The sequence below is a fragment of the Mustela nigripes genome, chromosome 2, assembly GCF_022355385.1.
Source record: "Mustela nigripes isolate SB6536 chromosome 2, MUSNIG.SB6536, whole genome shotgun sequence".
NCBI lineage: Eukaryota > Metazoa > Chordata > Mammalia > Carnivora > Mustelidae > Mustela > Mustela nigripes.
In genome coordinates, this window is record NC_081558.1 from 10,042,605 (window position 1) to 10,063,540 (window position 20,936).

Sequence of the window (20,936 nt, forward strand, 5' to 3'; positions counted from 1 at the left end):
GTGGTCACGTGACCGGGCCCGGCGGCCGCTGGGGCCGGAGGGCGCGGCGCGCGGACGCGGCGGCCTGGCCAGGCGGGGCCGGAGCGGAGCAGGCCGGAGCGGGCCGCGCGCTGGCGGGGGCTTGCGCGGCGCCCGCCCCTTCCCCGCCCCGCGCGGGGCGCACGCGCGCTCCTCTTGCCGCCCCTCCCTCCGCGCGGGGACCCCTGGCGGGCGGCGCGAGGACATGGCCAGCGACGCCGTGCAGGTAGGCGCACCTGTGTCCGCAGCCGTCCGGCGGCCGGGGACCCCCGCCCGCGCGTTGCCGGGGCCCCCGGGGCCCGGGCGGTCAAGGTGGGGGTCTCCCGAGCGCCCCGTGCCCCCTCCCTGGGCCGACACCGTGGAGCCAGCACTGTCCACTTTTCGGCAGGTGAAGGTACGCACCGAGGGGGAGCGGGGAGGTTCCGAAGGCCCCCACTGCACCCCCACGCTCCGCCCCTCCCCGAAAATTAGAGGGGGAGCGGCGGAAGCGCTACTCGAGTGTCTGTGGCTGGCTGTGCGTCCCGGTGCCTGTCGCACCCGCCTCTCAACGCGGCACTCCTTCCTCCACCACCACCCCGCCCCGCCGCGTTCGGTTCCTGGCAGGTGCCACTCCACCTGGGGCAGGTGCCTGGCGCAGTGGCCCGGAGGGGAGGAGGCCGCTCAGTCCGTGCTCCTCCCCCTCACAACAAAGCTCTGGCGCCCCCCACCCCCGCCTCCAGACTGAGCTTTATGATGGTCCCCACGCCACCCAGATTGGCACCTGTTGGAGGAAGTGCTAGAGTCACCTCATTAGGTTGAAGAATGGGGGACCCACATGGCTACGCTCAGGGCTGCCAGGTGGAGCCTTATCCCAGAGGGGGATTCTCTTGTACCTGGAACTCTACCTGGGTACGGGTGGCAGGGCTGGGTCACCCCTCCCACACACATAAACACACACAGCCTGGCACCAACCTGCCACCAGCCAGGTTCTCCAGGTACCACCTTGTGAACATCACAGCCTTGGACTCACCTTCCACATCTGTGACAAGCAAGGCCTCAGTGACTCCTGAGCTTTGGTTCAGAATCTGAGGCACATTGTGTGGCTCTGGTGCCCTCAGTGCCTCAAAATCCCTTTGTTGTCCTGTGGTTGCTGTGTAACTGGGTTTTCGTCTCCTTCTGCACCTGCCCCCAACCCCTCTGTGTCTCCCCCCATGCTCCCCTGTCCCCCACCCCAGTCCTGCTGATGGCCTGTCAGCCTTGCCGTGGAGCTGGGCGTATCTGGTGTTGCCGATCACATAAGGTCAGACCTTGGGGCTGGGTGGGCCGGGGTTTCTGCCTCTACCCTCAGCCCTGGGAGGGCTCTAGAGGATTCCTCTGGCTCATGCATGCACTTAGCATGTGCGAAACATGACCTGGGTGGAGGCTGTGATTCCTGGAATGAGGCTGGACCTGTGCTGTGGTCCCCCCTCCCATCTCTTCCCCACTCTTTTCCCCTCCTGTTCATCCCTTTCTTGTGCCTGCTTGGGCCTGCCACCCCTTACCTCTGTCTGTCCCGACGTATGCCTGTCTGTTCTGTGTCCGGCAAACGGATGTCCTGTCCAGATTCCGGAAACGCCCAAAGCATTGAAATTTCCGGACATGAGGGTCTAGATCTCTGGCTGTCCTGGGAAGGGGGGGATTCTGCGAGATGGACCCTCTGGACCTGGGTCCCGTGTGCCATGGTGGGAGGTGGGGGAGCAGGGATTCTCCAAGGCTGGGCCAGGCTCCTGATCATGTGTTTGCCTTGCTGGCCTTTGGGTGACCCCTGCCCTCTTGGTAGGAGTGAGTCACCCAAGGGAAGAGAACCCAAGAGGCTGGGACTCCCTTCTTCCACCCCAGCTCTGGGTATTCTCAGGCCTCAGCTTCTATTCCTCTCTGCCTGGATTTGCCTTATTTGAGCTGGCTTAATCGTGGCTGTCCCCTGCTCTGCCCGCTAGGGATGGAATGGGGCTGGGTGGTGGGTGAGGTCTGGTCACCAGCTAGTAGTATTACGTGAACATGGGTTTAAATTCCAGCTCTCTCACTTTCTCACTGTGTGTCCTGGACCCAGTGCCTTTGCCTCTCTGAGCCACGGTTCTGCCGCCAGAAAAACCGGCGTGTCCATCAATGAGGGTGTTCATTGTCCAAAGGGAAGAGGTGTAGATGGGCCTGTGTTCTGCAGGTGGGGCTGCTAGGCAGTCTTTACGGTGGTCATGGTCGCAGCCCTGGGTGTGAGTCTCTGTCCTTTAATGCATGGTTTCTCAGTCTCAGCACTGTTGACATTTGGGGCTGAATCATTGTTTGAGGTGGGGGGCTGTCCTGTGTACGCCAGGATGTGGAGTAGGCTCTCCGGTCTCGGCCCAACAGACGCCAGGAGCACTCCCTCCCCACCGCCAGCTGAGACAACCAAAAATGTTTCTGGTTGTTGCCCAGTGCCCCTGGAGGTGTGTGTGGTGATCACCACTCCCACTCCACTTGCCCCCCCACACCCCGCACCCCAATCTGCAGCTGTCTCCTCTCTCAGCCCGTTTCCTTGCCTGGAAAGTGGGGGAGAATTGTGGCAGCCACTCGGGATTCATGTGATGGGTTGGTAGGATGGTGACCTGCGCTAAACCTCGCTGGGGGAAGCTGCCCTCTGGGTTGGCTGGGAGCCAACAAAGACTTTTCTCATCTGTGAAATGGGTTCACCCAGTGGGGATTCTCACTTAGTGCCAGGCCTGATGCTTAGCTGGTGATCAGATTGTGGGCACTCCCCTTTTAAATCCCAGCCATTCCTCCTGCTGGCTGTGGGGCCTCAGGGCAAGTTATGTCACCACTCCAGGCCTCAGTTTCCTTGTCTTGAAAATGGGGTGATAACAGCACCCACCTTGTGGACCTGCTTTAGGTGACCTAGGTGGAGCTCACAATAATTGGTCTTATTATTAATAGTCGTACTTGGTCTTTATTGGGCTACTGGTTTGTGGGTACCCTCACCTCAGCCCTCCAGCACTGTCTCCTCATGATGTAGGCCTCAGGGAGGTGCCCCTGGCCTGGGTGGGCCCCAGCTGTGGTCACAGCGGTGAGTGACCGGACTGAGAGGAAGCCGGAAGTTGGGACGGCCTGCGTCTGCAAGGAAGGGGTCGGCCCATAGGAGCACTCCTTGGCCGGCATGTGCATATCAGCGTACATGGGGTGGGCACAGGGGCGTGCACACATCTGCCTGCCTGTGTTTTGTGCACGTGCCTGTAGGTCAGTCCCTGGAGCCTGTATACACTCAAGGGAGCCGGTCTCCTTGTCTACACCAGTAAGCGTGCGAGGTGTGTGTGCACCTTAGCAACCTCCTAGGACGTAGAGCGGGGGCTATCCCTGGTTGCCTCCTGAGAAGGGCACTGAGGGAAAAGGTCCCCTAGATGCCCCAGAGCCCCAGAGCTGGCCCCACGCAGGGGCTGCTGGGAGCTAGCAGGAAAGAGGAAGTGGCGGTCAAGAGGCCCTGGCAGGGCTGAGGTTCAGGAAGAGGGCGGGGCCCTCAGCCAGGACCCAGGATGGCGGAGGCCAATCCCCCTTTGGACCAGGAGCTGGAGGTGGGGGCTGGGGTCGGGGTTGGGGGACAAAGAGGACCCCAGTGACACAGGCCGGAGGCCCCACCCTCTCTTGATTTTGGACCAAGGGGAGGAGATGGGTTTGGAGTTTTCTGTTTTGAAGATGAAATTATGTGGGGTGTTTTGACGCGCCCAGGTCGGGGAAATAGAGAAGGAAGCAGACAGGGCTCTGCTTTTTAGGGTCTAGTTGTAGACAATGAGAGGAGGGGAGACTGAGCTTGTCCCAGGACCTCCTACTTTGAGGGTGCAGCAGGAGAGAGAGGGAGCCTGTCCTTAGGACGTAGTTTAGGGTTATAGTGGAAGAAGAGAAGCCTGCCCCTGGCACCTCCTAGTTTGAGGACATAGCAGAGAGGAAAAGGGCCTGCTTTCTGGATCTCAAGCCCATTTTTTTCTTTTGGTGGGGGGTGGGCAGCAGAGACCTACCCTGATACTTCCTTGTTTGAGGAGCAGCAGAGGGAAAATGGAGCCTGCCCTTGGGACCTGGTTTTAGGGACAGTAGAGGGGAGTTGGGGCCCATGCTCAGGACTGCCTAATTTAGGGGGACAACAGAAGGGAGGGGGTCTGCCCTCAGGACCTTTTTTGGGGGGGCAATGGGAAATAGGGCCTGAAGTTGGAGACCTCCTAGTTTGGGGGCATATTGGTGACATAATGGGGCCTGTCCTCCAGAATTCTACTGTGTAAGGAATAGATGAAGGGAGACAAGACTGTATTTATGGGGTCCCCTAGGCTGAGGGGACATGGAAGGAAGAGGACCCTATAGTAGGGACCTCACTGTTTGGGGTACTCAGGAAGCAGGGTCAGGACCTTGTCTCACCTCTCAGTTTTGGGGGGCAGAGTTTATATCTTGGAAGCACCCAGGCCAGGAAGAGGCCAGGCCAAGCTGGCTGAGTGTGGTGGTCCATGCCCTGCCCCGGACTCCCAGCCCCACTGACTGTGCTCCATCTCCTGCAGAGCGAGCCGCGCAGCTGGTCCCTGCTGGAGCAGCTGGGCCTGGCAGGTGCTGACCTGGCGGCTCCTGGGGTGCAGCAGCAGTTGGAGCTAGAGCGGGAGCGGCTGCGGCGCGAGATCCGCAAGGAGCTGAAGCTGAAGGAGGGTGCCGAGAACCTACGGCGGGCCACCACGGACCTGGGCCGCAGCCTCGGCCCTGTGGAGCTGGTGCTGCGCGGCTCCTCCCGCCGCCTTGACCTGCTGCACCAGCAGCTGCAGGAGCTGCATGCCCACGTGGTGCTGCCCGACCCTGCAGCCGCTGCCCGAGGTGAGAGGGGCTTGGGGGTTCCACTGTGGTCTCTGGGAGCAAGGCTAGCCCTGACCCTGCGGATCTCCAGGGAGACATGCCAGGTCATGACTGCCACCAACCTCGACACGCGATCCAATGAAACACCAAACCCAACAGCCAGAGCAAGGTCTGCGCTGTCACACCAGCACCCAGACAACACCTGAGGACCTAGACGCTGTTGTGGGAATACCCAGAGACCTCCACGCCGCCACCCAGCACCCAGAGAGACGCACACACAGTTACAGCAACACACAGACAGTGTCTAGAGCCGCTTACACATGGTTACACCAACCCCAGGATTCACATGCACACAGCTGTCCAACCCTTACAGACGCACATGGTCCCAGCCGTAGTTGGATGCTCCCATGTACAGTCAGACAAGACCTGCAGACTCCGTTGACACCCATACAGCACCGTGGCAGGTCAGCAGCTGGAGAGCGACACTGTCATGTCCGTGCTCAGAGACCATCTGGTGCAATGAGCTGCGCACATAGGGTCCGCCCTTCCCCCAGTCACACCGCTCCCCAGCACACACACAGCCATGCCAGCATCCAGGGACGTACGGGTCAGACTGTACCAATGCCCAGACAGACCCGGTACAGACACAGTCGTACCAGCACCTGGAGACCTGAATGGACCGTTTGCCAACAGCTGGAAATGTGCTCAGGGTCACCCCAGCACCCAGACCTCACATAGTCATGCTGAGTAACACCTGCCGTTTCATGGAGTTACATGAGCACCTGGGGAGACACGTACTCAGCCATGCCAGCTCCCTCTGGGCATAGACATGACCATACCCAAACCCACAGACTCCCGCACAGCCAGGGAAGTGGTTGGGGGCTCCTGTATACAGTCACACTAACACCAAGGACTCATGTACACCTGGATGCTTGTCCACACTCATTCATGCTTGTCCTGCGCTGGAGCTGAGGACATTTCCCTGGGAGGGCGGGCGGGGGGATCTTCTGAGCCCTGGCCCTCATTTCCTCCTCTCCCTGGCTTTGGGGGCAGAACCCAGGCTGGGTAAAGGGTGGATCCTCTCAGTTGGGCAAAGCCTCTTAGGCAGATGGAGGTGAGGCCTCTTGTGACTCTGTCCCACCTGCCCTCCCCCTCACCTTTAGATGCCCCCCAGTCCCCCGGCGCAGGTACCCAGGCCTGCTCGGCCACCAACCTGAGCCGTGTGGCCGGCCTGGAGAAGCAGCTGGCCATCGAGCTGAAGGTGAAGCAGGGAGCAGAAAACATGATCCAGACATACAGCAACGGCAGCACCAAGGTAAGAGCGGCTTGCTCACTGGGAAGCAGAGGACGGGCTGCGGGGTGGGAACCGGGGAGCCACCTGTATCCGTCTGCCCCTTGGGAAACTGAGACCCTTGGGGTTGGGGATGGAGGGACTGACAGGTGACTTGGAGGCAGGCCCAGGATGTGGGCAGCTTGTGGGGGCATATGAGAAACAGGATGGCTGTGTGTGGTGGTAGACGCAAGGTAGAGGCTGTCCCTCCAATACCCAGTTACCCCAGAGACTCGAGAGATGTCCACAGTCAGGGCGACTTTCACCCTCTGCTGGTGGCCGCTCTCTGACACATAGACACATGGTCCGGTCAACACCTAACATCCAGAGACTCCCCCACGGTCAGAGCAACATCTAGAGACACACAGGGTCGTATCAACACTTAGGCACACGTGTGCCCTATCCTGACATCCAGAGAGACGGCAGTAACAGCACTGGGGGACACGTGGAGGATAGCCACCCCGGCCTCCTCTAGACGCAGAGACACAGCCTGTCATATAACACCCAGGACACATAGCACAGGCCCACAGCACACCTGGACACACAGAAACACAGACCATGACATTCACACCCAGAGTCTGGAGCTGTCACACAGACACCCCCACAGCCCAGTTCTGGTGTCTCCCACACCTACCCTGTCCCCGCTGGACTCCCCGATGTGGCTGTAGTCAGGGCCCCACCCTCCCCTGGGGACCCTCACCCACATATGTGCCATTCTGACAGCTGACAGATACAGTGCCTCCCGATGCCAGGCATGGGTTGGAGCCCTGCCTGTGGATTAGCTCCTTTAACCCTCAGCCCAGTGGCAGACAGTACTGTTGGTACTCCCCTCGCTGCGGATGAGGCCCAGAGAGGAGGACCGGCTTGCCTGGAGTTATCCAGCTGTTAGGTGGCAGGGATTCCAGTGCTGGGGGCTACCTCTCGCCTCTGCACCTGGGAATGCACGGATAGCCCTGCTATCACACCCACACATCCTCCCCTGTGACACAGTCACCAGAGCCTGCACAGTGTGGATAGAAGGCCAGCAGTCAGACCCCATTCCCCAGCCTGCCCCTCACTGCCCTTCCCCACCCGCAGGACCGGAAACTGCTGCTGACAGCCCAGCAGATGCTGCAGGACAGTAAGACCAAGATAGACATCATCCGAATGCAGCTTCACCGCGCCCTGCAGGCAGGCCAGCTGGAGAACCAGGCAGCCCTGGATGAGGCCCAAGGTGAGCCCCTTGCCCCAATATAGTGTAGCCTGCATACTGCTGTGCAGGACTCAGCTCCTGGCCCCATAGGGGGATGCTGCTTGAGGCAGGGAGGTTGCTGTTGTGACTCACAGGATGACCCAAACCCATTCCTGACTGTCCCTGGGCCTGTTTCCTGTTTTGTCCCATAGAAGCTTTGCACTAGGTGGTCTACTGGCCGACCACACCCTGGGGACCCAGTCTGCCCCTGCCTTTTTACTGGTGTGAATAAAGTTTTTCTGACGTACAGCCATGTCCATTCATTTACTATTTCTGAAGGCCACTGTTGCACAGCGGCGGCAGGGCCAGGCAGGGGTCATGGAGCCCACATATTCCACAGAGTTGAAAATACCTACCCCCGGCTCCTCATGAGAAGAAATTGCGGGCCCCTGGACTAGGTGGCTGCCTTGTCACATGGCCTCAGTTGTGTAGAACTGTGGGCGTTCACCGGGCGTGTCTGTTTCCATGTGTGTGTCTATGTGAATGCCCAGGGGTGCCTTAAGCTAATTGTTCACCTGAATTTGTGACAGGATTGTGACTTATGCAAGGGCTACAGAGGCCGTGCTATTCATATGTGCCATTGCTGGGGGGACACTGACCATGGGGACCAGGGGCTGTGTGTGTGGCCCAGGAACTACAGGAGTCTGTGTGTCACCACAACAGAGAGAGCGTTATGAATTGTACAGGGTACGGCATTCGGACTGCCGTAACAACAGTTCTATACAACAGAAATGTCTTGCTCACAGTTCTGGAGGCGGGCAGACCAGGATCAAGGTGCCACTCCCGTGTCTGGCCAGAGCCCTTTCCTGGGTTCACAGACAGCTGCCTTCTTGCTTTGTGTGTCCTCCCATGGTGGATGGGGTAGAGGAGCTCTCCGAGCACCTTCCTTATGAGGGCTCCATCCTCACTTCCCAAAGACCCCACCTCCTAACCCCTAATACCATCACATTAGGGGTTGAGTTTCAATATGTGGATTTGGGGGAAAGAAAAACATTCAGCCCATAGCAGTGGGGTCTGTAACTCTGTGACAGTGTGTGTGTCTTTGGGGTAGGGGAGGCCTCTGTGTGATTACTCACCTGTGTTGGGAATACTGACATGGGCTTTTCAGTGACTGTATATGATGGTGTGATCATGTCCCTGTGCCTCTGGGTGACATTGAAACCTTGATTACTGGTGCAGTTTTGCCCGTTTAAGTGTAAGAGTCTTGGTGACTATCTGGGCACATGTGACAGCAGGCCAAGAGGCAAGAGTGTGACTGTGTTTGTCAGACAACATGCGTACGGACATGAGGTTTGCTGTAACACTGTGTGTTGTTGGTGCCTAGGTGAGTGTCACACATCTGTGAGTGATACTGTGACTCTGAGTGCCACAGTCTGAGTTGGGGTCAATATATAGGACAGGGGGACTGTCCTTGGAACCTACAGCTATGGATACTGTGGCCAGCCACAGCCTTGTGCCTCTTGTGTTCTTATGGCTATCCCTGTGCCATTGGGTGACTGTGGCCATCCTATATTGGGCCATGGCTGTATCCCTGGGACTTCGTACTGGGACATAGCCAGTCTGTTTCCCTGCAACATTGGGTCTCTGTGCCTGTGGGTGCCTCTCCACATGTGTGACCGTGTGATGGCATTTCTTTACCTGTCCCTGTGCCTTATCCACGTGCCAGTGTGATTATGATTATCCCGGAGCCGGAGTTAGAGCCCCAGGAACTTTGCCACGGTGTAAATGTTTCCCATGAGGATGTTTGTGTCTTGCGATCATGTCTCTCTGCCATGTGACAATGTCCCTGTGTGGCGGTGTGACTGTATCTTTGTGAGTGTGTGTTCCTCCACCTGTGGGTGACAGCGTGCCTACACTGGTGACAAAGCGATAATGCCACTGTTACCCTGTGAGTGACAGTGTGATGGTCTCTGTGTGACAGTGCCCTTGTGCTCCCAACTGCTTTGTATTTCACCTTGTGGACAAACACATTCATTTACCCGGACTCCTCCTGCAAGAAACAGGGTTATTGCCAATCTTTTGTTCCTAGAAAGAAGCTGCAGTGAATACCATGTTCACGTGTCAAGTGCAGAGGTGTTTCTGTGGGATAAAGTTCCTGAACTGGGATTGCTGAATCGAAGGGCAATTTCATTTGTGATTTTGATAGATCTGGCCATTCTGCCTCCATGTGTCCCTGTGCCTGTGTGATTATCTCCTTCTGGCTGTCCAAATGCCCACAGTGTCCCTGTGACAGTCCCTGGCGATGAAATGGGACCCTGCCAACACGTCTGTCCTTTAAGCCTGTGTTGATAGTGTACCTGTGTATATGACTGTCCCTGTATGACAGCCCAGCTCCGTCCCTGGGATGGCCCCTGTGGGTGTTTGGAAAAAGAGCGATTGCATCTCTGTGGGAATGTGCCTGACTGACCATGACCCCTCGCTTGGGAAAAACGTGATGCATCCTGGTGGTGGTGTATCTATCCCCAGTGCCCGTCCCTGCGCATGAGTGCATGTCTGGGGCTGGGGTGGTTGGGCCTGGGTTCTAGGCTGGCCTCACCACCTTGCGCTCAACGCCCACAGGGAGTCCAGACCTGGGGGCCGTGGAGTTGCGCATTGAGGAACTGAGGCACCACTTCCGAGTGGAGCACGCTGTGGCCGAGGGGGCCAAGAATGTGCTCCGCCTGCTCGGTGCAGCCAAGACCCCAGACCGCAAGGCGGTCAGCGAGGTGAGGGGTGGGGTTTCAGCGCAGTGAGGGGTGGGGCTTCGGTGAGGGGCGGGGCTTCGGTGAGGGGCTGGACCCCAGCAAAGGGGCGGGAAACGGCAGCAAGGGCCTTAAGGGTGAGGCTTCAGCAAGGGGCGGTGCCTCGGCAGGGCGGGACCTCAGCCAGGGGTGGGGCATCAGCCAGGGGGTGGGGCCTAGCTTTATGGGGAGCCCAGGAATAGGACCCAGAAGATTTGAGAGCTTGGGCCGGGTGAGACTTAGCCAGGCCCCACCCCAGCCCCACTCTGTCCCTCCTATTACAGGCCCAGGAGAAGCTAATGGAGTCCAACCAGAAGCTGGGGCTGCTGCGGGAGTCGCTGGAGCGGCGGCTGGGGGAGTTGCCTGCAGACCATCCGAAGGGGCGGCTGCTGCGTGAGGAGCTTCTTGCGGCCTCGTCCGCAGCCTTTAGTGCTCGCCTGACTGAGCCCTTCCCCCCCACGCAGTATAGCACCCTGTGCAAGCCCGCGCCACTCACAGGTGGGTCCCTGCCTACCCCACCCATACCCCACATTCGCAGTTCTGTACTCTCGACCTCTCCTCCAAGTCGTAAGGCCCCCTAACCTAGATCTCTGCTCTCCCTACCCCTGGACTTCCATCCTACTATTCCTTTGTTCTCTATTCATCCCAACCCTGTAGCCCTGGGCCCCATGCACTCTGGACTTCTGGCCCCGGCTTGCCCTCTGATTATGAACTCTTGTCCCTATGCTCACCATGTCCCCATCACTACCCCTTCATACCTGGCCATTTTCCTTCAGCCATAGCCCTCCAGCCCAGTCCCACAACCCCTCACTCTCAGAACCCTGAGCCTTGAACCACTGTCTGCCCCTTGCCCCCAAAGCCAGCCAGCTCCTCCTTCCTTAGACCCCTCAGCCACTACTTCTGCCTTAGACCAGCCTTACCCAAGGCCCCTGCCCCCATCTCGGGCCTCAGGTCAGCTCCCTGAGTCCTACCCTGAACCTCCTAGTCCAACCTGGCTCCCCACTGCCTCCGTCATTGACCTATGCCTTAAACCTATCTTCTGTCACTAAATCCCAAGCATTCAGAGCGCCTCCCCAGCCTGGCCCACCCCAGCCTCGCCCCCTCCCTCTTGCCCCATATTTTCACTTCTGGGCACAGTCATCCCAGGATCAGACCCCCCTGCTCCACTCTAATTGTCCCTCACCGAATCACACCTATATGCTGGCCACTTCTGGACATGCCCACTTCCCCTGCAGCCCCTCCCCTTGGCTTGGCCTACCTTTGGGCCTCCCTGAGCCTGCCCCTCCCTCAGGAACCCTGGAGGTACGTGTGGTAGGCTGCAAGGACCTTCCAGAGACTATCCCCTGGAACCCCTCCCCCCCAGTCGGGGGGCCCGGGACCCCTGACAGCCGCACCACCTTCCTGAGCCGCCCAGCCCGGGGCCTTTACAGCCGAAGTGGAAGCCTCAGTGGCCGGAGCAGCCTCAAAGTGGAAGCTGAGAACACCAGTGAGTGGGCGTTAAGCCCTGGAGGGATGAGATGCCGTGGGGATCCTGGGATCACACACTTGTAACGCTTTAAAAAAAAACTGTTATATTCCAGTCCGTAGGATGGATTGTTTTAAAAGAAAAAAAAAATACAAGTGTTAGGGAGGCTGTGGAGAAATTAGACCCCTCTGCAGTGCTGTTGGGAAGGTAAAGTGGTTCAGCCACTGTGAAAAATGTTATGGCGGTCCTCAAACACTTAAACATGGAATTACCCTACGATCAGCGATCCCACTTCTGAGTGTATACCCAAAAAAGTTGAAAGCAGGGACTCGAGTTGATATTTGGACATTCAGGTCTTTAGCAGCATTATTCACAATGGCCAAAATGTGGCAGCATTTTGCGTCCCAGTGTATACCTGCATGCATTTTTCCAGGGTAAATTCTTAGGAGTATATTGCTGGAAGTTGCATATGAAGTAAAAGTGAATTTGGATCTCCACCTCACACCATATGCAGAAATCCCCTGGAAGTTGGTTAAACACCTGAGGTGAAAGGCAGAACCATAACGCTTGATCAGGGTCACATGGCAGAGTGTAATGTGTGGGGGGGGATTTCTTTACTAAGATATGAGCTGCGCTCCCCCCAACTCCAAACGTTTCTGATTTCTTCCTCTCCCCTCATTCCAGGCGAGGTTAGCACTGTGCTCAAGCTGGATAACACCGTGGTGGGGCAGACATCATGGAAGCCGTGTGGCCCCAATGCCTGGGACCAGAGCTTTACTCTGGAGCTGGAAAGGGTGAGCTAGGTGGGGGATGGCAGGGCCTGGAGGAGGAGGAGGGGTTCCGGACCTTGGGCACCCCCAGTGATGGCCCACTTCCTCTCCCTCGAGGCTCGGGAACTGGAGTTGGCCGTGTTCTGGCGGGACCAACGGGGTCTGTGTGCCCTCAAATTCCTGAAGTTGGAGGATTTCTTGGATAATGAGAGGCATGAAGTGCAGCTGGACATGGAACCCCAGGGCTGCCTGGTGGCTGAGGTACAGCCCTGACCTTGCGAAGACACTTGTTGCATCTCCTGCTCCCAGTTTGCTGGAAGGGGAGATCTGTTCTGGATTGGTCTCGGAACCTTGATTAAAAAATACGTGTAATTAGTTAGTAATTGGTATTAGTTATATCACTATGTCAGTGACACCACTTAAGCTGGGATTGGTTTTGTTCCAAGGGAAGAAATTTAAAAAAAAAAAAAGAAAGAAAGAAAGAAAAAAGAAATTACAAAATTTTACCAAGCCAAAAAAAAAAAGAAAAGCCTGGTGACATGTCAGGGTGATTGTGACCAAAGCTACAGTCCAGTAGAGAGAAATTCCTTCTGCAGTGATGTCAGGGTTAAGATCTAAATTGGGGTACCCAACCCTTGGCACTATGGACAGATGTACCCTAACAGGCCACATCACTCTTAGTTGCCCTGTGGGATTTCGAGAAGCGTCCCTGGTTTGCCCGCACAGGAAGCCAGCACTACCCTCCCTGCAAGTTGCAACAGTCAAAAATGTCTCCAGACATTGCCACTGTCTCCCCTGGTTGAGAGCCCATGATCTAAATAACATTCCTAGCTGACCCCTTGTGGTGTGAGCCAAGCCCCGCCCTACATGCTTTGCCGGCATTAATTTGTAAATCCTCAATTAATTTGTAAACCCACTTCAGCCCAGTTCAGGAGGAATCATCCTTAGTCACATCTGACAGAGGAGGAAACAGGCAGAGTAGGAAAGTCAGCCAAAATTTTCCTCAATAATTCTTTAAATGTGCCCCTAACATATGCTTGTGCTTGAAGGAAAAGAGCAGGAGAAGGGCTGACTTCAGGGGCAGGGCAGTGAAACAGTTTTCCCTTAGGAAGACCAGCCAAAACCAAGTGGGAAAGGTGGGGGTGGGAGTGGGGGTGAGTTCTGAGGCAGTCCTGCTCACCCTCAAGGTTCACTTAGAGCATTCTTTTTGGTTTTTCTGCCTCCCCTAAAGTGCCAGCCAATAGAACTTTCTAGAATTCTCTTGTGGATGAGCCTACAATAGTTGCATTCTGTTGTAGGTGGAAATGTTCTATACGTGGACCATCTAGCATATTAGCTGCCAACCACTTGACGTGTGCCTAGGGGGACCTGGGAACTAAAGTTTTAATGTTACTTAAATTTTACTGAATTTAAATAGCCTTGCATGACTAGTGGCAACGATATCACACACACTTAAGTCACACAGTTCTGTGACTTTAGCACCTTCCAGAAGATGCTTCGGAGTTGGGAGAATTCAGCTAGATTGGGGGCTTCCCCATATCTGCTGGAGGAATTGTTGAAACACAGACTGTGGGGCCCCACCCTTGCGTTTCTGATTCAGTGGGTCCAGGCGGGGGCCCAGGAATCTGCATTTTTGGCAAGTCCCCAGGTGATGCTGCTGGTGTGGGACCACACTCGGGGAAATCAAGACCCTAGATGATGTAACCCCAAATAGGTTACATTCTCTTAATATGCTGTTTTGGATGTGGTGCCATAGTGATTGGAACCCCCAAAACATAAGGGTGTGCATACCTGTACTCCTAAGGGCTTCCCCACCACCTAGAGGTGGGGGTGGGTTCCCACCCATTGGCCCCTCTTCCCAGGTTACCTTCCGCAACCCTGTCATTGAGAGGATACCCCGGCTCCGAAGGCAGAAGAAAATTTTCTCCAAGCAACAAGGTGAGGGGGTGGGCAAAATGGAGAAGAGGCCAGGAGTCCCACAGTTACCGTGAAGGGTGAGCCGATCCTTGTTGCCCCAGGGAAAGCATTTCAGCGCGCTCGGCAGATGAACATTGACGTTGCCACCTGGGTGCGGCTGCTTCGGAGACTCATCCCCAATGCCACGGGCACAGGCACCTTCAGCCCTGGGGCTTCTCCGGGAACTGAGGCCCGGTGCACAGGGTAAGGAGGGAGGTCCCTGAGGTCTAGGCTGTCCCTGCTTGCTTGCCAGGGTGCTGGGTCCCACACACCCCTTCCTTCCTTGTTCTGCAGTGACATATCTGTGGAGAAGCTGAACCTCGGGGCTGACTTGGATAGCTTGTCCCAGAAGAGTCCTCTGGGTCCACCTTCCAGCCCATCGAGTGTGGTGAGTGTCCCACTCCTGTCCCCCTAAGCCTGGCTTGGGCAGCATCAAAGCTTCCTCCTCCAGGCCTCTCTCCCAGCTCAGAGCCCAGAGACCACCAGGAACTTTCCCGGGTCACGCATCTCTGCTAGAAGCAGGGTCCCACTTTCTATCCTGAATCAAAACATAAGCTCAGGAGCCAGGCCACCTGGGTCCATGTCCCTCCTCCGCCAGTTCTTAGCTGTGTGACCCACGGCAAGCTGCTTCACCTTGTTGTGCTCAGTGCACCGGCCCATAGAACGGGTGTGTTTAAAACTCACTTCGAGGCTAGAAGTCATGAGGGTGGTTTTCTCTGGCTGTGGTAGGAGGGAGATCCAAGGCAGCCTGTGGGGGTCGGGGCGACGTTGTGCATCTTCTCTGGGTCAGAGATCAGCACGTGTGCCTTCTCCGTAAAGGGGCATGGAGTCAGTATCTTCGGCTTTGTGGGCCAGAGGGTCTCAGTCACAATGACTCAACGTGGCCTTGTAGAAAGCAGCCCTAGATGGTACACATGTATGCCAGTGGGCGGGGCTGTATTCCACTAAAGCTTTCTTGATGGCGACCGATGTTTGGAATGTCATGTCACTTTCACAGATCCCAAGTATCACTCTCCTTTTGATGTTCCCCCAACCCTTTAAAAATGTAAAAATGTAAAAGCTAGTCTCAGCTCACAGACTGTACAAAACCCGGTTTACCCACCCCCGCTCCGTGCGACGCATACCCAGGTGGACACGTCTGCAGGGGCATGCCCCTCGGCCCAACTCACTGGGTGCATTTCATACCTCGTTAAAAAGAACTGAAGATGACAGCATATGCTTCTGTATTATATTTATAATAATAACGTAAGGAGATACATCCTCAGATGAGTTTGGCAAAACAAAATCCCAAAGTTTAACACTGCCAAATGCTGGGCAGGACTCGGGGAAACGCAGTCGGTGGAAGGGGAGCAGTTGCTGCATCTCCTCGGGAGGGCATAGCTCGCTGGGCTGAAATCAGGACATCGTCCTGACCTAGGAGTTCCCAGTCTGGACACTCACACAAGCGCACTCCCAGAAGTTGGCTGCAGTGGCCTAGTGTAGGCCAAAGTGGGCATGTCAGAGTCCATCCATAGGAGAGCCAGCGCTAAGTAAACCGCAAAGTGGAGTAGGACGTGTGTGTGACACGTCCTGGGGTGATTTCCCAGACAGATTGTCCAGCAGCAGAGGCAGGATGAAGGTGCCAGGAAAATGAAGCCTCTACCGGCACTTTCGCTTATGTGGGTATAGACGGTATCTAGAAAGGTACTCAGGAAATCATGAACAGTAGCTGGTTCTAGGGATGGTGGTGGGGGCCCGAGAGGCCCGTGTGTCCCACCAGATGCCTATTTGGACTGATGGCCTTTTAGAGCTGTGTCTGTAGAGGAGGAGGATGAACCGGTTGTCATATGTTCCCATTTGCAATAGTAATTTTGAGTCTTTTCAAAGTTATAAGCACACATGTGCCATGAAGAATTAGGTAGTTCAGGGGCGCCTGGGTGGCTCAGTGGGTTCAAGCCTCTGCCTTCGGCTCAGGTCGTGATCCCAGGGTCCTGGGATCGAGCCCCGCATTGGGCTCTCAGCTTCACTGGGAGCCTGTTTCCTCTTCTCTCTCTGCCTGCTTCTCTGACTACTTGTGATCTCTGTCTGTCAAATAAATAAATAAAATCTTTTAAAAACAAACAAACAAAGAATTAAGTAGTTCCTAGGACAAGTAACTGTAAAGGAAAAATGTAGGCAAACAGTAAAAAATATTTACAGCATGAAAGAAAAGTGAAAGGGGTCAGGGAATATGTATGTGTGTGGTGTGGGGGGTTCTGCTGGTTGTTTGCAGTGATGGTTGGCTGACCACCCGTGAAGGTGACATCTGAATGAATGCCCGAAGGAGGTAAGGGAGCAGCTGTGCTGATGTGGGGGGAGAAGAGAATTCCAAGTAGAGGGAATAGCCTGTGCTGAGGTCCTGGATTGGAAACATGCCTGGTGTGTTCAGGGAACAGTGGGAGGGACAGTGTGGCTGGAGGGCAGTGAGCGAGAGGGTGAGTGGGAGGAAAAGCGAAGTCAGAGGTGATGGGAGCCTTGGCAGCTCTTGTAGTTATGGGGTGCCTCTGACTTCCCTCTCTCTGCTGCAGAGCTCCCCGATTCCGGAAACTGCCACCACCCCCGAGTTGCCTTCAGAGACTCAGGAGACCCCAGGCTCTGCCCTGTGCAGGTGACACCTCTCCCCTACTCACCATCCCCCTCCCCCGCTGCCTGCTGTCCTTGTCCCCACCAGTGTCCTCTCTCCACAGCCCTCTGAAGAAGTCACCCCTGACCCTTGAGGATTTCAAATTCCTGGCAGTGCTGGGCCGGGGTCACTTTGGGAAGGTGAGGCGGGGGCCAAGGAGTTGGGGGAATGGGGAGTCCCCGGGCTGGCCACGAAGGCCATTGCTCCCCACTGTGGTTCCAGGTGCTGCTCTCTGAATTTCGGCCCAGCGGGGAGCTGTTCGCCATCAAGGCTTTGAAGAAAGGCGACATTGTGGCCCGAGATGAGGTTGAAAGGTGGGGACCTGGCCCAAGCCCTCTGAGAACCTCAGTCTTTTCTTCTGGGAGATGGGAGATAGAGCAGTCCCCTCTCTGGAGCTGCTGGGCAGTGATTCATGCCAGTCACTGGCACTTACTAAGATAGTAACTCTTGGAAGGCACCCACTGTGTGCCTTTTGTTCAGTAACTCACTTGCTCTCCATGACAGCCCTATGAGGTAAATATTGTTACTGTTCCCATTCTGCTGATGACACAGAAAGGTTGAGCAAGTTGCCCCAAATCACAAAGCCAGTGAGCAGCAGGTCGGGCATTCAAACCTAGGGACTCAGGCCCTGAAGTCTGTACCCTTAATGGCACCATTGCCCAGGCTCTGCTTTGGATCAGGGCCCTGGGTTCAAATCCCACCCTGCCACAAGTGTGTTTAGAAACCCTGGGGAAGTCACTTTGCCCTTCTGATGGCCTCCCCATCTATAAAAGGGGCATAATAATGCTTTTCTTGTAGGGTTTTCAGGCAGATTAAGTAAGAGGATACATCTAGAGCATACTACAGTACCTGGCCCCCTGTAAAAAGGCCCAGTAGAGGCATCAAGGTTGTCCCTAATCTTCTTACATCCTTTTGTTAATCAGAAACCCAACTCAGATAGGCTTAAGCAAAAGAGTTTATTGGTCTGGGTCAGAAAAGTCCAGGGGTGGAGTACTTCAGGCACGGCTATATCCAGGTGCTCAGATGACATCTCTGTCAGCTTTCCTTTTTGTGGGCTTTGCTTGCAGTCCTCTCCAGGGGGCAGAAATAGCCCCCTACCCCAGCAGAGTAAGGCTCATCCACTAGTTTTAGCCCTTCGTCCTTAATAATAACTGCAGAAATCCTGAGATTGAGCCCCACTCCCTTGGCTTGCCCATTCCCAAACCAATTTCTGGCCAGGAAGGTGGGTGCTCCAGTTAGCCCTCCCTGGCTGTGTTACCCAAAGGGATACTGGGGGACTATTACTGGGATGACAGGTAGCTTCTGGGGACCTGTTTAGCAGACAAAGCTGCTGAGTTTCAGAAATCTTAGGCAACTTGCCGAAGGTTGCACAGTCATGCAAGGTCCTCAGCAAACAGCTGACAATCAGGGACTTCTTGTGAGTATGGGAGTTGGGGTGGAGGGGGCTGCTGTGGTCTCTGAGCCCCACCCCCCTACCCCGCCCAGCCTGATGTGTGAGAAGCGGATCTTGGCAGCAGTGACCAGAGCAGGACACCCCTTCCTGGTGAACCTGTTCGGCTGTTTCCAGACGCCCGAGCATGTGTGCTTCGTGATGGAGTACTCGGCCGGCGGGGACCTCATGCTGCACATCCACAGTGACGTGTTCTCAGAGCCTCGTGCTGTGTGAGCTACCCCCCCTACCCCCGTGCCTCAGCACCCAACAGGCCGCGGCAGCCCCCTTCCTACCACTCCACCTTTTGGCCCCAGCTTCCCCCCCCAGCCTCCTGGAGTTTTCGGGGGACCGGGGAGCTGTCGAGGATGTGGGAGCCTGGCTTCTGTGGTCAGCCTGCCTTGCTGGGAGGCCTGGCTCCATCACACTAGCTTCTCTCTGCAGCTTTTATTCAGCCTGTGTGGTGCTGGGGTTGCAGTTTCTCCACGAACACAAGATCGTCTACAGGTGTGTGCCCTTGCGTGCCCGTGCTCCCGTATGCACATGCTGCCCACTAGGGGCCCTCAGGCTTCAGGCAGGGCCCAGACTCCCCCGCCTCATCCCTCTTTACATCCCCCCAACCCATCACAGGGACCTGAAGTTGGACAATTTGCTCCTGGACACCGAGGGCTATGTCAAGATCGCAGACTTTGGCCTCTGCAAGGAGGGTGAGGGGCGGGGCTGGGATTTGAAGGGCTGGCCTCTGGGGATTAGACAGAGTGGGGGAGGGAATGGAGTTGCAAGCCCTACCTGGGTTACCCCCTACCCTGACCCTGGGATGGGGTGGCTGTCTGGGCCACCCCATGCTGGGCTGGGCTACCACCAGGAGCCCCCTTCTCCCCATAACCTCACATGGCCCTACTGTCCCCAGGGATGGGCTATGGGGACCGGACCAGCACATTCTGTGGGACCCCGGAGTTCCTGGCCCCTGAGGTGCTGACAGACACATCTTACACGAGGGCAGTGGACTGGTGGGGGCTGGGCGTGCTGCTCTATGAGATGCTGGTTGGTGAGGTGAGGCCCCAGTCTGCCCCGCCCTGCCTGACCCTGGGATCATGCTGGAAACTGCTTGTACCTAGGGGTGGGATCAAAAAGTGCCTCCATGTGCTGTGTAATAGGGACAGCTGGCTTTGCCTCCCTAGCCTCAATTTTCGAGTCTGGAAAATGGGGTGCTTCCCTTCCCACCTCAGCCAGCACCCAGGTGGAGTGGTGCGAGGAGCAGAGGGCTCAGATGGGGTTGGTCAGAGGCGGGGTCTAATTCATCCTGGCTTTCCCTGTCCCCAGTCCCCATTCCCAGGGGACGATGAAGAGGAGGTATTTGACAGCATAGTCAATGATGAGGTTCGCTACCCACGCTTCCTGTCAGCTGAGGCCATTGGCATCATGCGCAGGGTGAGGAGTCCCCCAACTTGGGCCTGGGGAGGGGGTCGGGAGCCAGGAAGGGGAAAACTGATGCCTCCCCTCCCCACCAGCTGCTGAGGAGGAACCCAGAGCGGAGGTTGGGATCCAGCGAGAGGGATGCAGAGGATGTGAAAAAGCAGCCCTTCTACAGGGTGAGGTCACCCCAAGTGCCTGGCCGGCTGCCCACCAGAGACCTGGTCATTCCCCCCACCCCCCACCCCAGTCCCTCAGGGCCTGTCCATTTCTCCCCTACCCAGATCTAGACACTCCCCTCCAACACTGTCCTCTCCATTTCCTACACCCTCCTTCACACCCACTGACCCTCCTACACCCACATCTACTCCCGGCTGGCCTGGTGGGGCCACTGCCCTGGGTTTGAACCCCTCTCTCCCACCCCAGGGCTCCCCAAGCTCACACTGTGATCCTTACTGGGCCCACAGGCCCCGCCTGACGCCTCTCTTTTGTGACTCCTTATGCTTATCCCCACAGATGCAGGGCTGGATGGGGCACAAAGAGCTGGCCCCTCCTGCAGTCTGCAGCACCCCCCCCCCTGCCCCCCCCCCACCCCTGGCTGACCTCTTCCTCTCTCTCCCCCTTCTCCCCCACTTAGACACTGGGCTGGGACACTCTGCTGGCCCGGCGCTTGCCACCTCCCTTCGTGCCCAAGCTGTCAGGCCGCACTGATGTCAGCAACTTCGATGAGGAGTTCACGGGGGAGGCCCCCACACTGAGCCCGCCCCGCGACGCGCGGCCCCTCACGGCCACAGAGCAGGCAGCCTTCCAGGACTTCGACTTCGTGGCCGGGGGCTGCTAGCCCTCTCCCCTGCCCCTGCCCCGACCAAGCTCTCAGTAGTTTTTAAAAAGGCCTTTGGGGTTTGCCCCATCCATGCATCTTTTGACTCCTCGTTGTGTGCATGCCACCTAGTGGTGGCATGGGGGGCGGGGCAGGAGCTCGTGTACTTGGAAATGGGGAGAGTTGGTGGGTGCAGATCCGGTGGGTGGCCAGGGGCATAAGGAGTGACGGGGAGATGCCCTGGGTTATGGTACGGGGCGGGGGGTCACTTGATGAGGGTTAGGGGGAGGTGGGCACTCTGGGCATGGGTAGGCGAGATGGGAAAGGGTTGGGA

At 56.7% G+C, this 20,936-nt stretch overlaps 1 protein-coding gene across 4 annotated transcripts; it reads left to right on the top strand.

Annotated features, from left to right (window-relative positions):
- Window positions 1-134: 134 nt before the first annotated feature.
- On the top strand, window positions 135-20,700 carry PKN1 (protein kinase N1). 4 transcript variants are annotated; one of them, XM_059389215.1, is made up of 22 exons: window positions 135-244; window positions 4,545-4,848; window positions 5,991-6,142; window positions 7,235-7,370; window positions 9,948-10,093; window positions 10,393-10,606; window positions 11,400-11,594; window positions 12,258-12,367; window positions 12,461-12,604; window positions 14,206-14,281; window positions 14,362-14,503; window positions 14,594-14,687; window positions 16,846-16,925; window positions 17,005-17,080; window positions 17,163-17,254; window positions 18,426-18,602; window positions 18,814-18,876; window positions 19,000-19,076; window positions 19,280-19,422; window positions 19,693-19,800; window positions 19,881-19,961; window positions 20,420-20,700. In XM_059389215.1, the coding sequence occupies exons 1-22, from the start codon at window positions 224-226 to the stop codon at window positions 20,621-20,623; spliced, it is 2,835 nt and encodes a 944-aa protein (XP_059245198.1). In that variant the 5' UTR covers window positions 135-223; the 3' UTR covers window positions 20,624-20,700. The 4 variants fall into 4 exon arrangements, with proteins under 4 accessions (XP_059245198.1, XP_059245201.1, XP_059245200.1 ...); XM_059389218.1 differs by lacking the exon at window positions 135-244 and adding an exon at window positions 304-412; XM_059389217.1 differs by lacking the exon at window positions 135-244 and adding an exon at window positions 1,226-1,297.
- The last annotated feature ends 236 nt before the right edge of the window (window positions 20,701-20,936 follow it).

Coding starts and splice junctions, on each gene's coding strand:
- PKN1 (XM_059389217.1), top strand. CDS start 1,241: ATGGCCTGTCAGCCTTGCCGTGGAGCTGGGCGTATCTGGTGTTGCCGA. Junction 12,368..12,460: donor TTACTCTGGAGCTGGAAAGG/GTGAGCTAGGTG, acceptor CTCTCCCTCGAG/GCTCGGGAACTGGAGTTGGC. Junction 14,688..16,845: donor CTTCCAGCCCATCGAGTGTG/GTGAGTGTCCCA, acceptor TCTCTGCTGCAG/AGCTCCCCGATTCCGGAAAC.